Genomic DNA, 16,146 nt, shown 5'->3' with positions numbered 1-16,146 from the left:
AATATGTCCCTGAAGCCTAGAGTTCCCTTCTCAGACAGGTGAAATTTCCCCCCTCTTCTGTTACTGACATCCACAATTGGTTACAGTTTTGTGTAGAAATAATGAGTTGAGCTCACTGCACTAAATTTTAAAACTGGGTTTCCCTACAAGGAAAAAATACATAATCTATGATTACACAATAATGACATCCGTAAAAGGTCCCTGCTAAACTATTGAATTTTTAATGCACATTTTGTAACAGTTTTTATTGCATGCATATAAGAATACAGTAGCCTGTTAGCAGACAGCCAGAATTTTCTATATATGATGCACACGGAAGTCAAGAATACTCAGTAGTAGTCACAGTGGTAGTATTTGAGCACAGGAAATCGATGGACAGAATTAATTTGAAGTAGAGCACAGCACAAACTATACAAACTGTGCTAATAAAGATGATTTATTCAACTTTACGTGCCTCCCCAGTGGTAACATGCTAAGAGAGAACTGCCCGTCAGTTCCACTAGAGTACATAAGGTGAAAACTCTTCACTCGCATGTAATCTGGCTCCACATCAGATAGGTTCATCCTTAATAGGTCACTTTGGGCAGAGGAGGTGGGAAGAGCAAACACACTTTAAGGTGTACAGGGACTGAGACAAAGGATCTGCATATGAAAGTTTTTGTTAGCTCACTATGAAATTCACCAGAGTGTTTAAAGATACTTCCCCTCTCCAAGGATTATCTTGGTGCTAAATTTCAGTTTTCCTCTCCTAGCTATGGCAGCTGCACCAAAAAGATCACAAGAATTTTTCAGAATGTGATAAACAATTGAAAACGGGAGGTTAGAATACTAATAGTTATGCAACATTAACTGTGGTTTCTTTTCTTGTTATGGACCCTGACACAAACACTACTGAAGTATGTATCTAAATTGATATAAGTGGGACTATTTGTGCAATAAAAGATAGCCATGTGCTTAAGTAGCTTGCTGAACTGAGGCCAAAATGCTGCCCTTCGATTACTTTCCCAGCCTAAAATGAAGCCAAATTATTTTGCAGAGTTACATTGTTAATATTCTCAGACTGACGACATTTCTCCCTGGGGGTGGAAAGAAATGTACATTATGTTTCTCTCCTCTTGTGATTCACCCGGTGATGCACTTGAGTAAATATATAATACACAAATATTTCTCACATCAATGTTTCATGATGGACTGGTATGGAGAAAATCTGTCTGCTTCACTCGGATGTCTCTAACATGTTCAGTGACAAAGTCAAAGGATAGGCCGATGTCTGGATAATTATGGTACCCATGGCATACTAACCAGTTCGATATCTTGTAATCCAGCATTAATTAAGATCTGAGCCAGGATTTTCTCCCTCTCTCTCAGCACCTTCAGCTTCTCCTTTAGAAAATACCTTGGAATAGGGATCTCTATGTGTTCCTACAGAAGAGAAATATTCAGGGGACACGGTTAGAGCTGTTGCTTATTGCCTTAACGCCTTTCCTTTTGGAGACTATTTAAATTGGTCTAAAGCTTCAAGAATTTCTAGGAATGTTGTGTGACTTGACCTATGTAACAACCGCTGTGCTACTACTTGGCAATTGCTCAAGGTCTAATTCAACAACAACATATTAACCCAGTTTCACAATCATGAAAACCCAGTTACATACGGGTTTCCACAGCAATTTTTAAAATGGCGCAATTCATTTTTATCAACTATTTTGAACATTTTAGGGCTTGCTAGTATTTAAAAATGTACAGATAGTGACTTCCACTGAATGTAATACACTCATTATTAACTCCTACATTATTTAATCAACAAATTGAAAAACAAATCAGTTGTACTACCTTGTTTTTATTACTAGGAGTTAATATCAGATTAATTATATAACCTCTTCACTATTTCTAAGGGAGCTATCCCTGTGATATTTAACCACCTCTCATAATCCAGAACAAATGGAAATATCTACTCAAAAAGTCTGTCTTTACTCATAAGCAAGTTTCTAGCCATCAGATGTGTTACTTAGCAGTTCCTTGCCTTATACTTATTCAGAGATCTTTGAGGATTCTTCTTTCTCTGCATGGTACAAGCGAGTAGAGACAATTCTTCCAAAAGTATGCAATCACTAGTAGTATGTATCTTAATGGCAAGTACGAATTTAATGAAAATGCATTAAAGAGACAAGGTGAGTGAAATAATACCTTTGACTGGATCAACTACTTTTAGTGTAGAGACAGTTTTGAGGTTACACACAAAGGCAGAAGAGCTTTGTGAAAGTTTGAAAGACTGAGGCCAAGTCTACACTAGACCTGGAAGCTTGGCTTAAGATTCGCAACTCCAGTTATGACGAGGTTGGCACTGTCCCCACAGCGGTAGGCCAACAGGAGCAAACACTCTCATTGGTTTCCCTTACTCCTCGCAAGAGCAGGAGTACTGGCCACCGGCGTGGGCACCCTCTGAGTTCGTTTTAACAGGTCTTAACTAGACTTGCTAAATCAAACTCTGGAAGATTGATCACAGCAGCGTTGATCTTCCACGGAGTGAAGACAAGGCCTAACTTTTCATCAACAGAAGTTGGTCCAATAAAAGATGTTACCTCTCTAATATCTGGGGATTAACATGGCTACTATGTAAACACTGCAAACATGAAAATATACTGATAGTTGTCTTGGAACATAATGACACCATTAATAAAGATTTTATTAAAGAAATGGCAATAATAAAAGTCAGTTTGCTTGAGCAAATCTTTTAGTCTCTGCAGAACCGTGGCTGTCACTTCAGATGTGGGCAAGAGCATGGTGAGATGAAAAGGTACTGGATGATGACAAAAGTAGCACCAATTTCTAGCTAAAGACACTGGGAGATCCCTTATGTTTCTCTGCTTTCTTAAGTCTAAATTGGGCAGTGCGACGGAAGACTCAAGTGCTAAGGAACAGAGTTTATGTACATCAATACCTACCGGAGACAGCTTAAGATCTTGCAGGATGTCATCAAAGTAATGAAACTCTGAGTTCTCCAGCACCACCATTTCATTCTTCAGCTCCAGGATACGGCCCATCACGCCCTCCAGTACTTGCCGAATCACTAACCGTTTTTGCGGGTGAACAATTTGGTCGTAAGCAGTCTCCAAGTTACGGAAAATTTGCACATAATTGATGTAGAAAGTGGCTAGAGTCTGGAACACTGTTACACGATCCTTCTGTGGCTTTGGAAGCTTATCTTCTATCTCCCTCTGAAGCAGGCTGTTGAGGGATTCTTGGGCTTCTGCCCACATTTTATTATAAGTGCTAGTTGAAAAGAAAAAGAATATTTTAGCTGCACATATGAGCATTGATTAGCATACCATTGGAGGCACAGTTCCTGAGTGTCTCAAAACTCTGGAAGTGTGGATGTCTCACCAATGCAAGAACTGACATGCATTTTCATCCAAAAATTATTAATCAAACTTAGCTAAACCATATTTTAAAGCAGAGATTATATATTTCAGTAGTTAATTAGCTATTTTGTTATTGTTCCTAGTAAAGCAGTTTTAGAATAGGAATTTTACATTTATGATTTCATAACATAAAAAAGTTAGAAATCATTGGAGTTCATCACAAAATATAGTTGGAATCATAGCTTCAGTCTAGCAATGAGCTCTCTCTGGACAGACCTCTATGCCTACATGAGACCCCACTAACATCACTGTGAGACCAGAACTGGAGGAACGTACTTCAAGCATCACAACCCTGCCTCCTCGATTCAATGCAATTAAAAAAAATAAAATAGGCTCTCCTTTTTATTCTCTTGTCAGAAGCTGGATTGCAGCACCATCAAAAAAGAGTTTAAAGGTTATAGTAGTGGTGATGGCATGGTGGACATGGAATTTATATCACTTGCATCTTGGAAATTATCGATTCTGCCGGGAATTGCTGGTATTTCTACAGGCTGTGACAATAATAGCAGGCTTTTCGTTCCATCCAGCTTTACCAGGACAGATGCAACAGCCATGATTGTGAAGGATCAAGGGAGGTAGTGTGGCATAGCAGATAGGGTCCTGAGTTCAATGTCCCAGCTCTGCCACTAGTCTGCTGGGTGACCATGGGCAAGTTACTTCGCCTCACCATGCCTTGGTTTCCCCACCTCTAAAATGGGCATAATGATTCTCACCTCCCTACATCAGTGCTAGCTGTTATTTTTAAAGAGTGCCAACTCAGAGTATACTGGCACTTGCTATTGTAAGATGGAAATTGGAACATAGGAACGGGCCCCTGGTTAAAGAGGTATTCTATGGAGAGTGTTAAGTCTCAGAGCCATGTTGGAAATCCTGAACTATGAAAGGAACTGCCATTCACAAAGGGTTGGAACTCTGCTTTCACTGTTCATCATCAGTCTCTCAAATGCTGATGTCTGACAGCTAGTAAGATAGGCAAATAATACGGGAAAGGACCACAGATGACAGAATGTATCATCTTGTGGTTAAGACCTTGGTCTGGGACTCAGTGTATATGCATCAGTTGCTAGCTCTGTCATAGACTTTCTGTCACTTAAGTTCCCCGTGTTTCAGTTCCCAATATGTCTCTTTACACTGTGTTTTCCTCAGGGGAGATGCTGCCACTCACTGTGTGACTGGTATAGCACTTAGGAGAATGGGGCCTCTTAGTTACTGTAATACAAATAAATAACAAGATTGAAATCTATAAGGGAAGAGGAAGCAGCAACTAAAAACCATACATGACTCCGTCAGAATTCTGGGAAGGTTTATATGTAAAACTGAAAATACTGTTTTACTTCATTCAAAAACTACAGCAAGTACCTTAGCTAGAAAATCTAGAGCGAGGGAGCTCTCTGATTCTTCTATTGGGGACGGCTGGAAAACCCAGCTTTGGCTAACTTCATTTGCATGAGTTATAACGTTATTTACCCATAATTCCACTGATTGATTTTTGTTGTTGTTTTGGTTGAAATTGTTTGTCCCTTGCGCAAGAAACCCCTGTTGCCCATCCACACTGCCTTCTCGCACAAGAGCTCTTGCACAAGAGGACTATTCCTCTCCCCACGAGGAATAACTCTTGTGCAAGAAGCCCTCTATTCCGACACTTTATTGTAAGTTTATTTGCGCAAGAACGTGCATGCAGTGTAGATGCTCCGCAAGTTTTTGCACAAGAACGGCTGTAAAAAAGCCTGCAGTGTAGACGTAGTTTGGTGTATTCGTTTGGGTTGTTCAGTTTCCGAAATGCAAACATTTATCATTGGTTTGCTTCATGATTCTTATAGTTGTGTTTGCCTTTCTCCCCAGATTAAAGATTCCCAAGTTCCATATTTCTGAGCGACTTCTAAGTGCTTGTGAGTGGGGAAGAATCTTCCTGTGAGGGTGACTAGTGAAGCTTTATTTTTTATTTCCCAGAGCCAGAAATCAGAGGCCTGCTCTGTCAGGGCTTAGAGCCATGTACCTGTTTAGCTTAGAACAGAAACTTTAGATATATTGTGCCTGTCCCTAGGTGCCGTCACTGGCAGAAGGATTATGTACACACACATTCGCACAATTGAGAGACAACTGAATGATGTCTGTTACATTTGATGGAGCCATTTGGAACCATTCTCTTGCTGGTCTGACTGGGACTGAAAATGCAGTTATGTATTCACTTTCTGTTGTCATAAAGAGGCAAAGCAGCTGCAGCCCATGGCTATGTCTACACTACAGGCTTCTTGCGCAAGAAGCTTTTTGCAAAAGAGATCTTCCACAAAAACTTCTTGCGCAAGAGCGTGTCCACACTGCAAAATCACATCAGAAAAGCAATGCACTTCTGCGCAGGAGAGCATCCAGACTGCATGGATGCTCTCTCGCAAGAAAGTTCTGATTGCTATGCACAGAATGGCCACCAGGGCACCTGTGCCCGTCCACACACACCTTTTTGCACAATAACTCTTGCGCAAAAAGGAGTTATTCCTCATAGAAAGAGGAATACCTATACCGCAAAACCCCTCTATTCTGTTGATTCACTGTAAATTTTCTTGCGCAAAAACGCACTCGAGGTGTGGACACTCTGTGAGTTTTTGCGCAAAAACAAGTGTTTTTGCACAAAAACTCTACAGTGCAGACATAGCCTATATGATTGTCATCCAGAAGTGTAAGCCAATCATCTTGTTCCCATCCATGCCTTTTATAATACCAAATGATCTATTTGCAGCTGTAATGAGGCTATGGGGGTGTCGGGATAATATTGCAATACGGTGTCTCACCTTGGACAGAGTAGCTTGAGCACTCTGTATTTGTTTATTTCCCCAGGATATTGATGGGGATGTTGAGACTCATGAGAATGCTCAGCACAAAATATTAACAATCCAAATCTGCTATTGAATTGACATGCTTTCATTTTTTTAAAGGGTGCCCTATACTTTTCAGCTTCAGCAGGATGCAGCTGGCCCAGCTCTTCTTAGTATATTTACAGCCCACCCAGACCTGTCCCCCGTTCTTCCGATTTCATTTACATCCCATTGCACCAACTGACTCAGTAGATTGCAGCAGTTAACCCAGGTGCAAGAGTAAACAAAATAAACTCACCGGAGTAGGCAAGAGTAGCAGAAACAAGAGCACCATTAGCTATCACCTGATAGCACAGCCAATCACTCAATGGGGGTTTTGTAAATTTCCTTAGAATTGGGGATGCTGATGAATGGAAACCAGAGAGACCCGTGGAGTACGCCAGCAGAGACTAACACAATATGCTATTGTACATTCCTAGCTGTGTGCATCCAGAATCAATTTTGCAGGGGGGGGGGATGTTGTAAATCTTTGAGGATGCCTGACCCTATAAGCTGTACCCCACCTACAGGCTTGATTTATGAACAGCGGGTTTCCCCGGACGGCAACATTTCAAATGTGGGTTGTTTCCCAGCTGACAATAGACATCAGTGCAACCAAAGCCGCCCATATCCGTCCACTCTAATGTGCAATAACCTTTTTCTCTAGACCGCCAAGTGTTTTCTCACTCCACCAGCTAGTCACCACAGTTTCTTTTTACATTTTTGAATATTTTTTAAATTAAAACATGTTAATGTAAGGTAAGCACACCCTGGAATTAACGGGTATAAACTGGAAAGATGCGTAAGAACACGCTACATTGCTGCAAGCATGTCTTTGGAGATTGGCTTCATGTTTGTGGAGATCATGACCTGTGTGTTTTTGCAGCATTAACATGCACTGCAAATAAAGAAAGGGAAACGGGTGGGAATGGGGAGGTATAAGACATTAAGGGTATGTCTATACTGCACGGTTATTTCAGGATGCCAGAGGTATTCCAAAATAGCTACCCTGTATCCAAGGAAAGCGCCCGTTATTTCGAAATATTTTTTGAAATAACAGACGCGCTATTTCGCCGTCCCTGTAAACCTCATTGCACGAGGAATAAGGGATGGTTCGAAACAGCGCTTTCGTTTTAAATTTGGTACTGTGTAGACACGCCAAATTTCAAAATAGCCTATTTTGAAATAAAATCAAAATAAGATACGCAATTTGTGCAGCGCAAATTGTGTATCTTATTTCGAGTTTAGGGTGCAGTGTAGATGCACCCTATGGAAGAGAAAAAGGAGAGGGAAAAGTGACACCAGAAAAACCAGGAGCAGATCCTCAGATGGTGTAAGTCAGCATACATTAGCTAGCCTCCAGTGCTTAAGATAGCAACCCAGCTGACCCATAACCAGAGTGGTTAGTTGTTTAGGCAATGGTGGTGGAAGTGCTGTTTGCTTGTTAGTTTTATCAAACTAATATAGGCTATGAGACAGTCAAACACACGGCCCTATGTTGCCAGGTCTGATTATCGCTGTGCAAATTCTCATGTAACTATTCAGTGGCTTGCTGGTCTGTACGTACAGTAAGGTTAGGGCTTATCTGTGCCTGAGTGTGTAGCCCTGGCTGGGCTGCTGTCTCAGAAGGGCAACCATGGGAGCAACAGGGGGTCAGGGAGGCAGAGCTCCCTCCTGAGTTACTAGGGACACAAACGGAGCACACCCATTGCGGTCTGCCTTAGTGTCTACAGTTCTGCCCCTCTGTCAGAGTGGCTAATGATCCCTGTGCACTAGCAATCTCTGTGGGGAGTACCTGGCCACAGGTAAGGCCCATAGGAGGGGAGTGAGGAAGAGGGACCTGTCGACAAAAATGGCTTCCAGCCACAGTGGCAAGAGCAAATCAAAATGCTGACTTCTCTTTTAATCTAGAAGGGAAATCTCTGCTAGTTGTGAGGTACCACTAGGAACTGCCCTCAAAAAAGGAAGACTGGCTCCTTTTTCCTTGTGATGAGGCAATGGTCGCTCATTAGGGTCATATGGACTTGTGTGTGAAGTGGGTTTATCAGAAATGAATATCAGGAGTGGATTTAACCCATTTGTTTACTTAGCACATAGTCAACCTGTGGAACTCCTTGCCAGAGGATGTAGTGAAGGCTAGGACTTCAACAGGGTTCAAAGAAGAGCTAGATAGATTCATGGAGGTTAGGTCGATCAATGGTTATGAGCCAGGATGGGTAGGAATAGTGGCCCTTGCCTCTGTTTCTCTGGAGGTGGGTGACAGGGGAGGGATCACGTGAGGATTCCCTGTTGTATCCCCTCCCTTTGGGGCATCTGGTATTGGCCACTGTCAGCAGACAGAGCACTGGGCTAGATGGACCTTTGGTCTGACCCAGTATGGCCGTGCTTATATTCTTAGGTTGGAAATCATAATTATGACCCTGACCCTTCTAATACTCGTGATATGTTTCATGTTACTATCATAGGCAGTTCCACTGAATTCAATAAGGCTACAAACGGTACAGGATGAATCTCTCTAGTCCAGAACTCTCTGATCTGGAAACATCTGTCATCCAGAATGGTTCTGGTCAGCTGATGTGGCCAGCTTTCCCGCAGTTCTATAAAGTTTGCTTGCAGCCACCAGTCCTAGCTCTCAGTGTTCTGTGCTGTTATTTAGCTCTAATTTATCCCTAAATGTCTTCTAACAGCCCAATAAGCAGTGGAAGTGTTGGTGATGCTGCTAGACAACATTGACATCCCGTGGTCCAGAAAATTCTCTGGTTCGGAACTGGACAGATACCGAGGGTGCAGGATTGGAGAGGTTCAACCCGAAGTAATATTAAATATGTGCATGAGTGTTTTCAGTATGAAAGTCTAAAATTGTGTCTGGAGCATCTAACGCTTATTCTGTGGTGATAGGCATTGGCAGGCAGAAGTAGCAGCAATTGCAGTTCACTGTCAAAAGTATAAACGACTGCATTCAGATTTTGAAAGGGTGATTCAAGAGATGAGGAGATGCAGGCAGGATGACTGTTTGGAGGGCTAACCCATGCTATATTAAGTGTGAGGGAACTCATGCAACTGAGTGTAATTTTCATACTTCCGCTGCCTGTAACCTCTGCCAGTACAGTGTGTATATCTGTATATATACACCCACAGTTCAGGCAGTACTGCTGATTGCCATAGCAGCTGAGAGGCAAAGAATATTACAAGGAAAAATATGCAACACTGAGTAATGGGGTGAGAAAAACATATATTCTCATTTAATTCCAGGGACCCTAAGAATGTCCTGGCAGCTCTGATGGCCTTCGGGTAAAGGAGAGTCCTGCCTTTCTGATCAGTATGTCCATTCAATGCTCTGTACTCCTGGAGAGAGTAAACAAAAGTCCAGCTAGGAGCAGTCAATCAAGAATACTTCATTCATCATCCAGCGTTTGTGTCGGGCTTCTTCTAGGTTAAACGTCACTTTTATTACTCAGAATTAAATTTGACCTACACATTCAAAGTGAGGCTTAAAAATACATTTTTTTGTGGTCACACTGACAGCGAAATTCTCTAAAACACTGACCGGTGTCCTTGGAGGCCTGGCAATACCTTTGTGCCAGACATTTCTTCTTCAATTTGAAAAAAAACATTAACTTATGGACTGTTTTCCACAGACCTGAAATTAATCTGGCTCCTTTTGTGGCAAAGTGTTACAGAATTAACATTAAGCTTCCGAGTCGGTCCATTGACTGTTTGCGGGATCGGGGCCTTTGTGACTTACGCTGTCTAATTTTTGTGAACCAACAACCGTGAGATAATTTCTGCTGCAGAGCTGGCAGGGGGAGATCAAAATATTTTTGGGCCACCCTGTGATCTAATGGAAGCTGCAACCCACTTTGTAGGGGTGATGAGGCCAGAGGAACTATGGTGCAGCAGAAGTCACAGAAGGTATTTTGGCTGGCAGAGAGGAGTGTAAATGGGCAACAGCTGGGCTGTTTTACCCCTTTCTCAGGTGAAACTCTGTGCAGTGGCCTTCTATTGATTGGGATACACAGATAGAAGGGTGGCTCTCTATTGGCAGATTGCCTCATGGCAAAGGGAAAAAGACCCCCCCTCAAGTGCTCTCACCTGCTTTGCATGTCCTCACAGGGCACACGCACTGGTACTAAATAGCTTGGAAATACCTTCAGGACACCTTTCTTGGGCGCTGCCAGAAAGAAATAGTTGTTCCCAAGGCCCACAAGAATAAAAGGTTAGCTGGCTTCTCAAAACGTTATCCAAACGTGTTCTGTTTAAAACTTGCACTTCCAGTTTTGGACAAAATTTTGGGTTAAATCTGCTCCCTGCATCCCTAAAATTAAGGTTGGTTTTAATATTTTCCCCAAGCTGCCTCTGGATGAGGGCGCATGTCGGGGAACAACACAACTTCACGATTTCTAGCCACTCAATGATTTTCTGCAGATGCAGCAGCAAAGGGACAAAATAAAGGAGGAAAAAGCTTGGTGGACACTAGTTACTGGAAAAAGTAAACCCAGCACGCTGGCAAGGGTGTTGTGAACACAAACAGCCTGGCACTTCTGCCTTCTCCGCTTTCATTCTGCAGTCGTATGACAGAGAGTGACTGCAGGATAAAAGACTGTGTGGCACAAACGGAATGGGAAACCACAAGAAAGGCAAGGAAGCCTGCTTCACTAAACACCAGCTGTAACCCTGCACCTGCTCTTGCTCAAACTCACTAGGCTGAATTGAAAAGACACTTCTTTGGTCAAAAGAGGGTATTGTGCTGGTGCATTTTAGTACCACAGCAAGGAGAGAAACTCAAGTAATTTAGGCGGGGAAGAGATTACCATGCATTGAATTTTACAGCCTTTTTTCTGACCACTGCAGCTTATCCAGCTGGAAGGCAATGGGATGCCCTCTGCTTTGAGGCAAGGAGGGGAACAAATGCATGTTTTCCCTGGCAAAATAAGAAGAACGTTCCTGTGTGGTCTCTGGCTGGAGATGCGTGTAAAGACAGCATTGCAGTATGACAGTAGTATTGCGTCCCATCACATAGCCAGAAGTAGCTACTCATTCACACAGAGCATAGTCAACCTGTGGAACTCCTTGCCTGAGGAGGACATGAAGACTAGGACTATAACAGGGCTCAACCTCCATGAATTTATCTAGTTCTCTTTTAAGTCCATTACTGGCTATTAGCCAGTGTGACGGGGTAAGGCAACCCCATCACTTACTTGCGCTGGGCAGCGCGGACGCCGGCAGTGAGGCGGAAGGCGCAGCCCAGACGGCGCCGGTGTGTTGGGCAAACAGGGAGGCAGACGATCATTGCCGTGCGACCGGGACACCCACTGATGTCAGCGGCGCGACAGCAGGGGGAGGCGGGACACCCCGAAGGGGGAATGGACCAGCAGATGCGGCAGGGGATAAAAGGAGTAGGGAGTTGGCACTGAGGGAGGAGGCAGATCCGGAGGAGGAGGGCGCCGAGGAGGTAATCCCCTACCCGGTGCAAAGGGGGACGTGGGCCCATGATTAGACCCACCGGCGGGGTAGGTAATGACCCAGGGCGGGTCATGGAACCCGAGAGCAGGCGAGTTTAGGGGCAAGCCTCCACCTGCTACCATCAGGAGCTCCGAGCTCCTGGTGTCAGGGCCCCCCGGAGAGAGGGAGGGCCCGGACCCTCTTCCCCGCCACCAGGGCGATTGGTAGTCGACCAGCAATAAATGATACCCCCTTGAACGTTAGTAAGGGGAACCCCGAAACAAAAGGGGGGACTTATGACAGCCAGTATGGGTAAGGAATGGTGTCCCTAGCCTCTGTTTGTCAGAGGGTGGAGATGGATGGCAGGAGAGGGATCGCATGATCATTACCTGTTCGGTTCACTCCCTTTGGGGCATCTGGCATTGGCCATTGTCAGCAGACAGGATACTGGGCTGGATGGACCTTTGGTTTGACCCAGTCTGACCATTCTTACGTTCCCTATCCAAGAGCCTGTTGTGCGTTATGCGTGTTGAATGGATGGATGGGGTATGGCTAGCCAGAATGAGTCCAGAGCTAGGGAGCAGCTGTTCTCCACTGAATGCACCAGCTCCAAGGTGCCTTCGCTCCGTGTTGTGTGCGGGGATGGAATTTATGACAGCGTTAGCCCCCTTGCACACACAGCTTCTCCCCCAGTGGAGGGGGAAGCAGTGTCCAACTATACTGCTAGCTGCACTGCCATTGCTGGGGAGGGGAGAGGAAGAGAACAGATACAGGACAAGGCCTTTAGCCCAGTCACTCGCTCCGAAATGTAGCCTACCAAGTGTTCCAAATTCTGTAGGTCTAATGATGATACAGGATAGTTTTTATTGCCCTCCTTCATGTAGTCTAAGACTGTTTCCATGATAACAGAATGAACTCCGCCATGTCAATACTTTAGCTGATAGGAGATACTTGACCCTCCGTGAAAGAAATCTACCTGACTACAAAGTCATTTGCTACGAGTGCTCAAGGAGCACCTGCATGTGTTTATAAAACAAGCCAACCCGCAGTTAGCCAAAACGCTTCTTTAGCCGGGACCCTGTCATCTCACTAATTCAAGACACCTCAGGTTCCTCATTGAGTCTTAACACACATATGGCCCTAGCGTACATATGGCAACCACAAAATCGAAGCAGAGAGCATGATGAAAATGCAAGGTAAAACTATTATCCAATCATGCTAGGGGTTTTAGGGTATAGATGTTAGAATGCTTCCTCCTCCAGACTCACAGCATTCAGAGCAGCAAACATGGCCCCTCCAGCTGTACGGGGCACATATGGGGGCATAGAAGGCAGGAACCTGCTGGGCTTCTGGCTGGGAGCTGCCCACGTAAGCACCTCAACCTCCCCCACCCCTCCCTTCCTTCCTCTTGCATCCCTACCCCACATAATCCAAACCCTTTGCACTCCTGCTCCTGCACCCGTACTCCTTCCCAGACCCTGCACCCCCCTTCTGCATCCCTCCTAGACTTTACATCTCAATCTCTTACCCCTGGTCACAACCCAAATCCTTGCACCCCCTCCTGCCCCAGGTTTCAACCCCCTGCCAGACCCTGCACTCCCCTCCTACACCCATACCCCTCCCAGACCCCGCACAACCCATTCCACCTAAACTTCCTCCCAGATTCCACATCCCCTCCTGCACCCCATTCCCTTACCCCAAGATCCCTTTGGCACCCAACCCCCATTCCGGACCCTGCATCTCCTCCATTAATATCACAGAAGAGTGCGGCCGTTGACCACTTACCAAATTCTTGGAGTGGCCTCCCATCAAAAGTTACTGCCCACCCCTGCCTTAGTCCAACTTGTGTTTCTCAGCACATTGGTCTACCCACATTCTCCACCCTTGCTTATGCTGGTTCTTCAACATTTAAGGCCTTTCCACAACACTAGTACCAAGGTCAAGTGCCTTTCAAAATAGTTTTAACTTAAATACGATTTACACTATAGATCTCTGTTCCATTCAATCCATTTCCACTGCCATATAGAAGCATCCCACACTAAGCCACTGAGGATCAGTTCAGATGTGCTGGGCCGAAAAGCTAAACCTAGGGCAATATAAGGCATGCTCACATCCAATGATTCTCCTGACTTCGCCCATAGCCCTGGAAAATGCTACAGAGAGAAGTCACCAAACTGTTTATAAAGTGTACAAAGTGATCATACATTAATATGAATGTGTCAGTATCGCCAAGCCCAAGTAATTAAATATAAGATTGACATTCAAATTATGAGCTTAAAAAATGATACATTTTGGGGTCTCCAATTGTGATTCAGGAATCACAATTCTCCGCCGCCACCAGGACTAGAAACATATATATTTTTAAAATGGAAGATAAGAGTCTCAAGTAAAGCACTCCCTTCAGGCTGTGTCTCCACTATGTGGTCAATCTTCTGGGGTTTGATTTAGTGGGTCTAGTGAAGATCTGCTAAATCAAACTCAGAGGGCATCCCTGTCGGTGCCGGTACTCCTGCTCCTCACAAGGAATAAGAGAAGCTGATGGGCACGTTTTCTGGATTATAATTCAAAATAACTGCAGTGAAGATGAGCCTTTAGATTACGTCCTAAAAGGGTTCAGGCATAGTTCTTTGCTATAGCTGTTAATTATTTTAAAAGCTACAGTTGTTCTTAATGAGAGGTAGGGAACTAAAACCAAAAGGTAGCTGTGGCAATACAGGCAGGAGGCGTATCTGTCCTGAGTGTGCCTGTCACAGATGTTAAACAGTCTGATGGGAGCTAGCCCCTCCTGCTGCTTGTGCTGTCATGGCTATGCACTGTTACCGCAGTTCTCAGACGTCACAATAATTAATGCAGCAAAAATTCTGACAACACAAATTGCTACACAGCCCCAAGATGCGGGACTGAAGCCTGAACCGGCCCAAGACCAAATTGGGGACCAAAGCCAAAGCCATTCCCAGGGCCCAACAAGTCTAACACCGTCCCCGGCGACCCCATTAAAACAGGGTTGTGGTCCAGGTTGGGATTTTGACCCACAGTTTGAGAACCACTGCTGTGTTATTAGCATGCTAGCCCAGGGGAGCTAACACAACTACCTCTCCTTGGACTGCCAATCCCCAGCTTCCAGGGTAGGCACCCCTGTAAATCAGGCCCCTTCAAGTTGGGCAGCTAAAAACAGGCATCTGAAATCACTAGTCACACTTGAAAATTCAGCTGGTAATATGAAACATACTGCCACGAGTGCTTTTGCAGGACGACACACAATAAAAAGAGGTGTGCCAGCTTGCAAACAATTCCGTTTTCATTCTCCTTTTTTGTTTATATTTTTAAAAATGATTTTTCTCCTCTCTGCTGCTGATGGATAAGGAGCAGAACCAGGCAAAGGAAAGTGACTAATTACAGAAGACAAACAGTGAAGCTGACTAGACACAAAGTGAGGAAAGTAAACAAACTGGGAGGAAAACAGCATTTTTCCCCCTCTCTAATTCCTCTCAGGTTTATTGTAGGTGTTACTTTTAACAACACTACGTCGAAAAAAAGACCTAAGTCTGATTTGCAAGTCGACCAGCTTTCCAATACAGCGACGGGGCAATGTTGGCCTTAGCTCCTTGTACCGGCACTGCTGCAAAGTAACCACAGAGGAAACCTGGAGAGGGACACCCGCATTTTCCTGGCGCCGTGCATCGCAGGAGATGCAAAATGTACACACACACGCCTCGTCCCACCCAGAGCTGTGCCCTGCGCTGAACTTCCCGAGCGGGCTTTCCAAGCAACCCGTCCCCGGCACGCTCCCCGGACGGCCAGGCGGGATGTTTACTTACAAGTGCGACATGCTGTCGGGGCTTTTCCTCACGGCTTTGCCCTCCAAAACCCTGCTGCTGGGTTGACTGCTGGAGCAGGGCGCGTGGGGGGGGCGGGGGCGGGAGGGGTTTCCTCTCCCCACACACAAAATAAAAAAGCTGGCGCCGGGACCTCTCGCTAGGGACCCGCCTCAGAAGCCACGGGGGAGACCCCAGGCCCCCTCTGTGGGGCCAGCCTGAGGCTGCGGCCGAGGCCTGACATCACACCACGGCCCCTTGCCGGTGGGACTGGCCCGGCCCAGGTCTGCTGGAGGCTGCTTGTTGTGCCCCGCACACCTAGTTACGGCGGTTGTCAGCCTCCCTCCCTTCCCTTAGCAACTGGACACCAAGCCTCCCAGCACTGCCCCCCCCCCCCTCGCCGTTGCTATGGAAGCCAACGGGCCTGCCGCCGCCGCCTGTGCCGTGTGTGCCCTGGTGCTGCAGGCCAGGCCTGCCAGGAACACTGTAGTCGGGGCTGTTTTCCTGGCACGCCTGTGGGGCAGGGTACCTGTGCCCACGGGGACCGGGCGTGGGGTGCCCAGGACCTCACTGGAAGAAACACTCCCCTCCCTGCAGCAATCAGGCAGTCTCAGCTGTTGG

At 45.4% G+C, this 16,146-nt stretch overlaps 1 protein-coding gene across 2 annotated transcripts in view; it reads right to left on the bottom strand.

The window, feature by feature from the left end:
* The window catches only part of DRC11 (dynein regulatory complex subunit 11), a 120,362-nt gene extending 104,471 nt beyond the window's left edge, over positions 1-15,891 (bottom strand). Inside the window, exons 1-3 of one of the 2 annotated variants that reach the window (XM_075934044.2) lie at positions 15,529-15,891; positions 2,943-3,270; positions 1,303-1,422 (exon numbers count right to left, since the gene is read on the bottom strand). In XM_075934044.2, coding sequence (XP_075790159.2) covers positions 1,303-1,422; positions 2,943-3,270; positions 15,529-15,539 — 459 coding nt within the window. In that variant the 5' untranslated portion in view covers positions 15,540-15,891. The remainder of the gene's footprint in view (positions 1-1,302; positions 1,423-2,942; positions 3,271-15,528) is intronic. The other variant, XM_006127447.5, reaches the window with a different exon arrangement.
* Positions 15,892-16,146: the final 255 nt, after the last annotated feature.

Source organism: Pelodiscus sinensis, chromosome 7 (genome assembly GCF_052426305.1).
Source record: "Pelodiscus sinensis isolate ZL-2025 chromosome 7, ASM5242630v1, whole genome shotgun sequence".
NCBI lineage: Eukaryota > Metazoa > Chordata > Testudines > Trionychidae > Pelodiscus > Pelodiscus sinensis.
The sequence above is the reverse complement of the archived record's forward strand: the minus strand, read 5'-3'. Positions and strand labels throughout refer to the sequence as shown.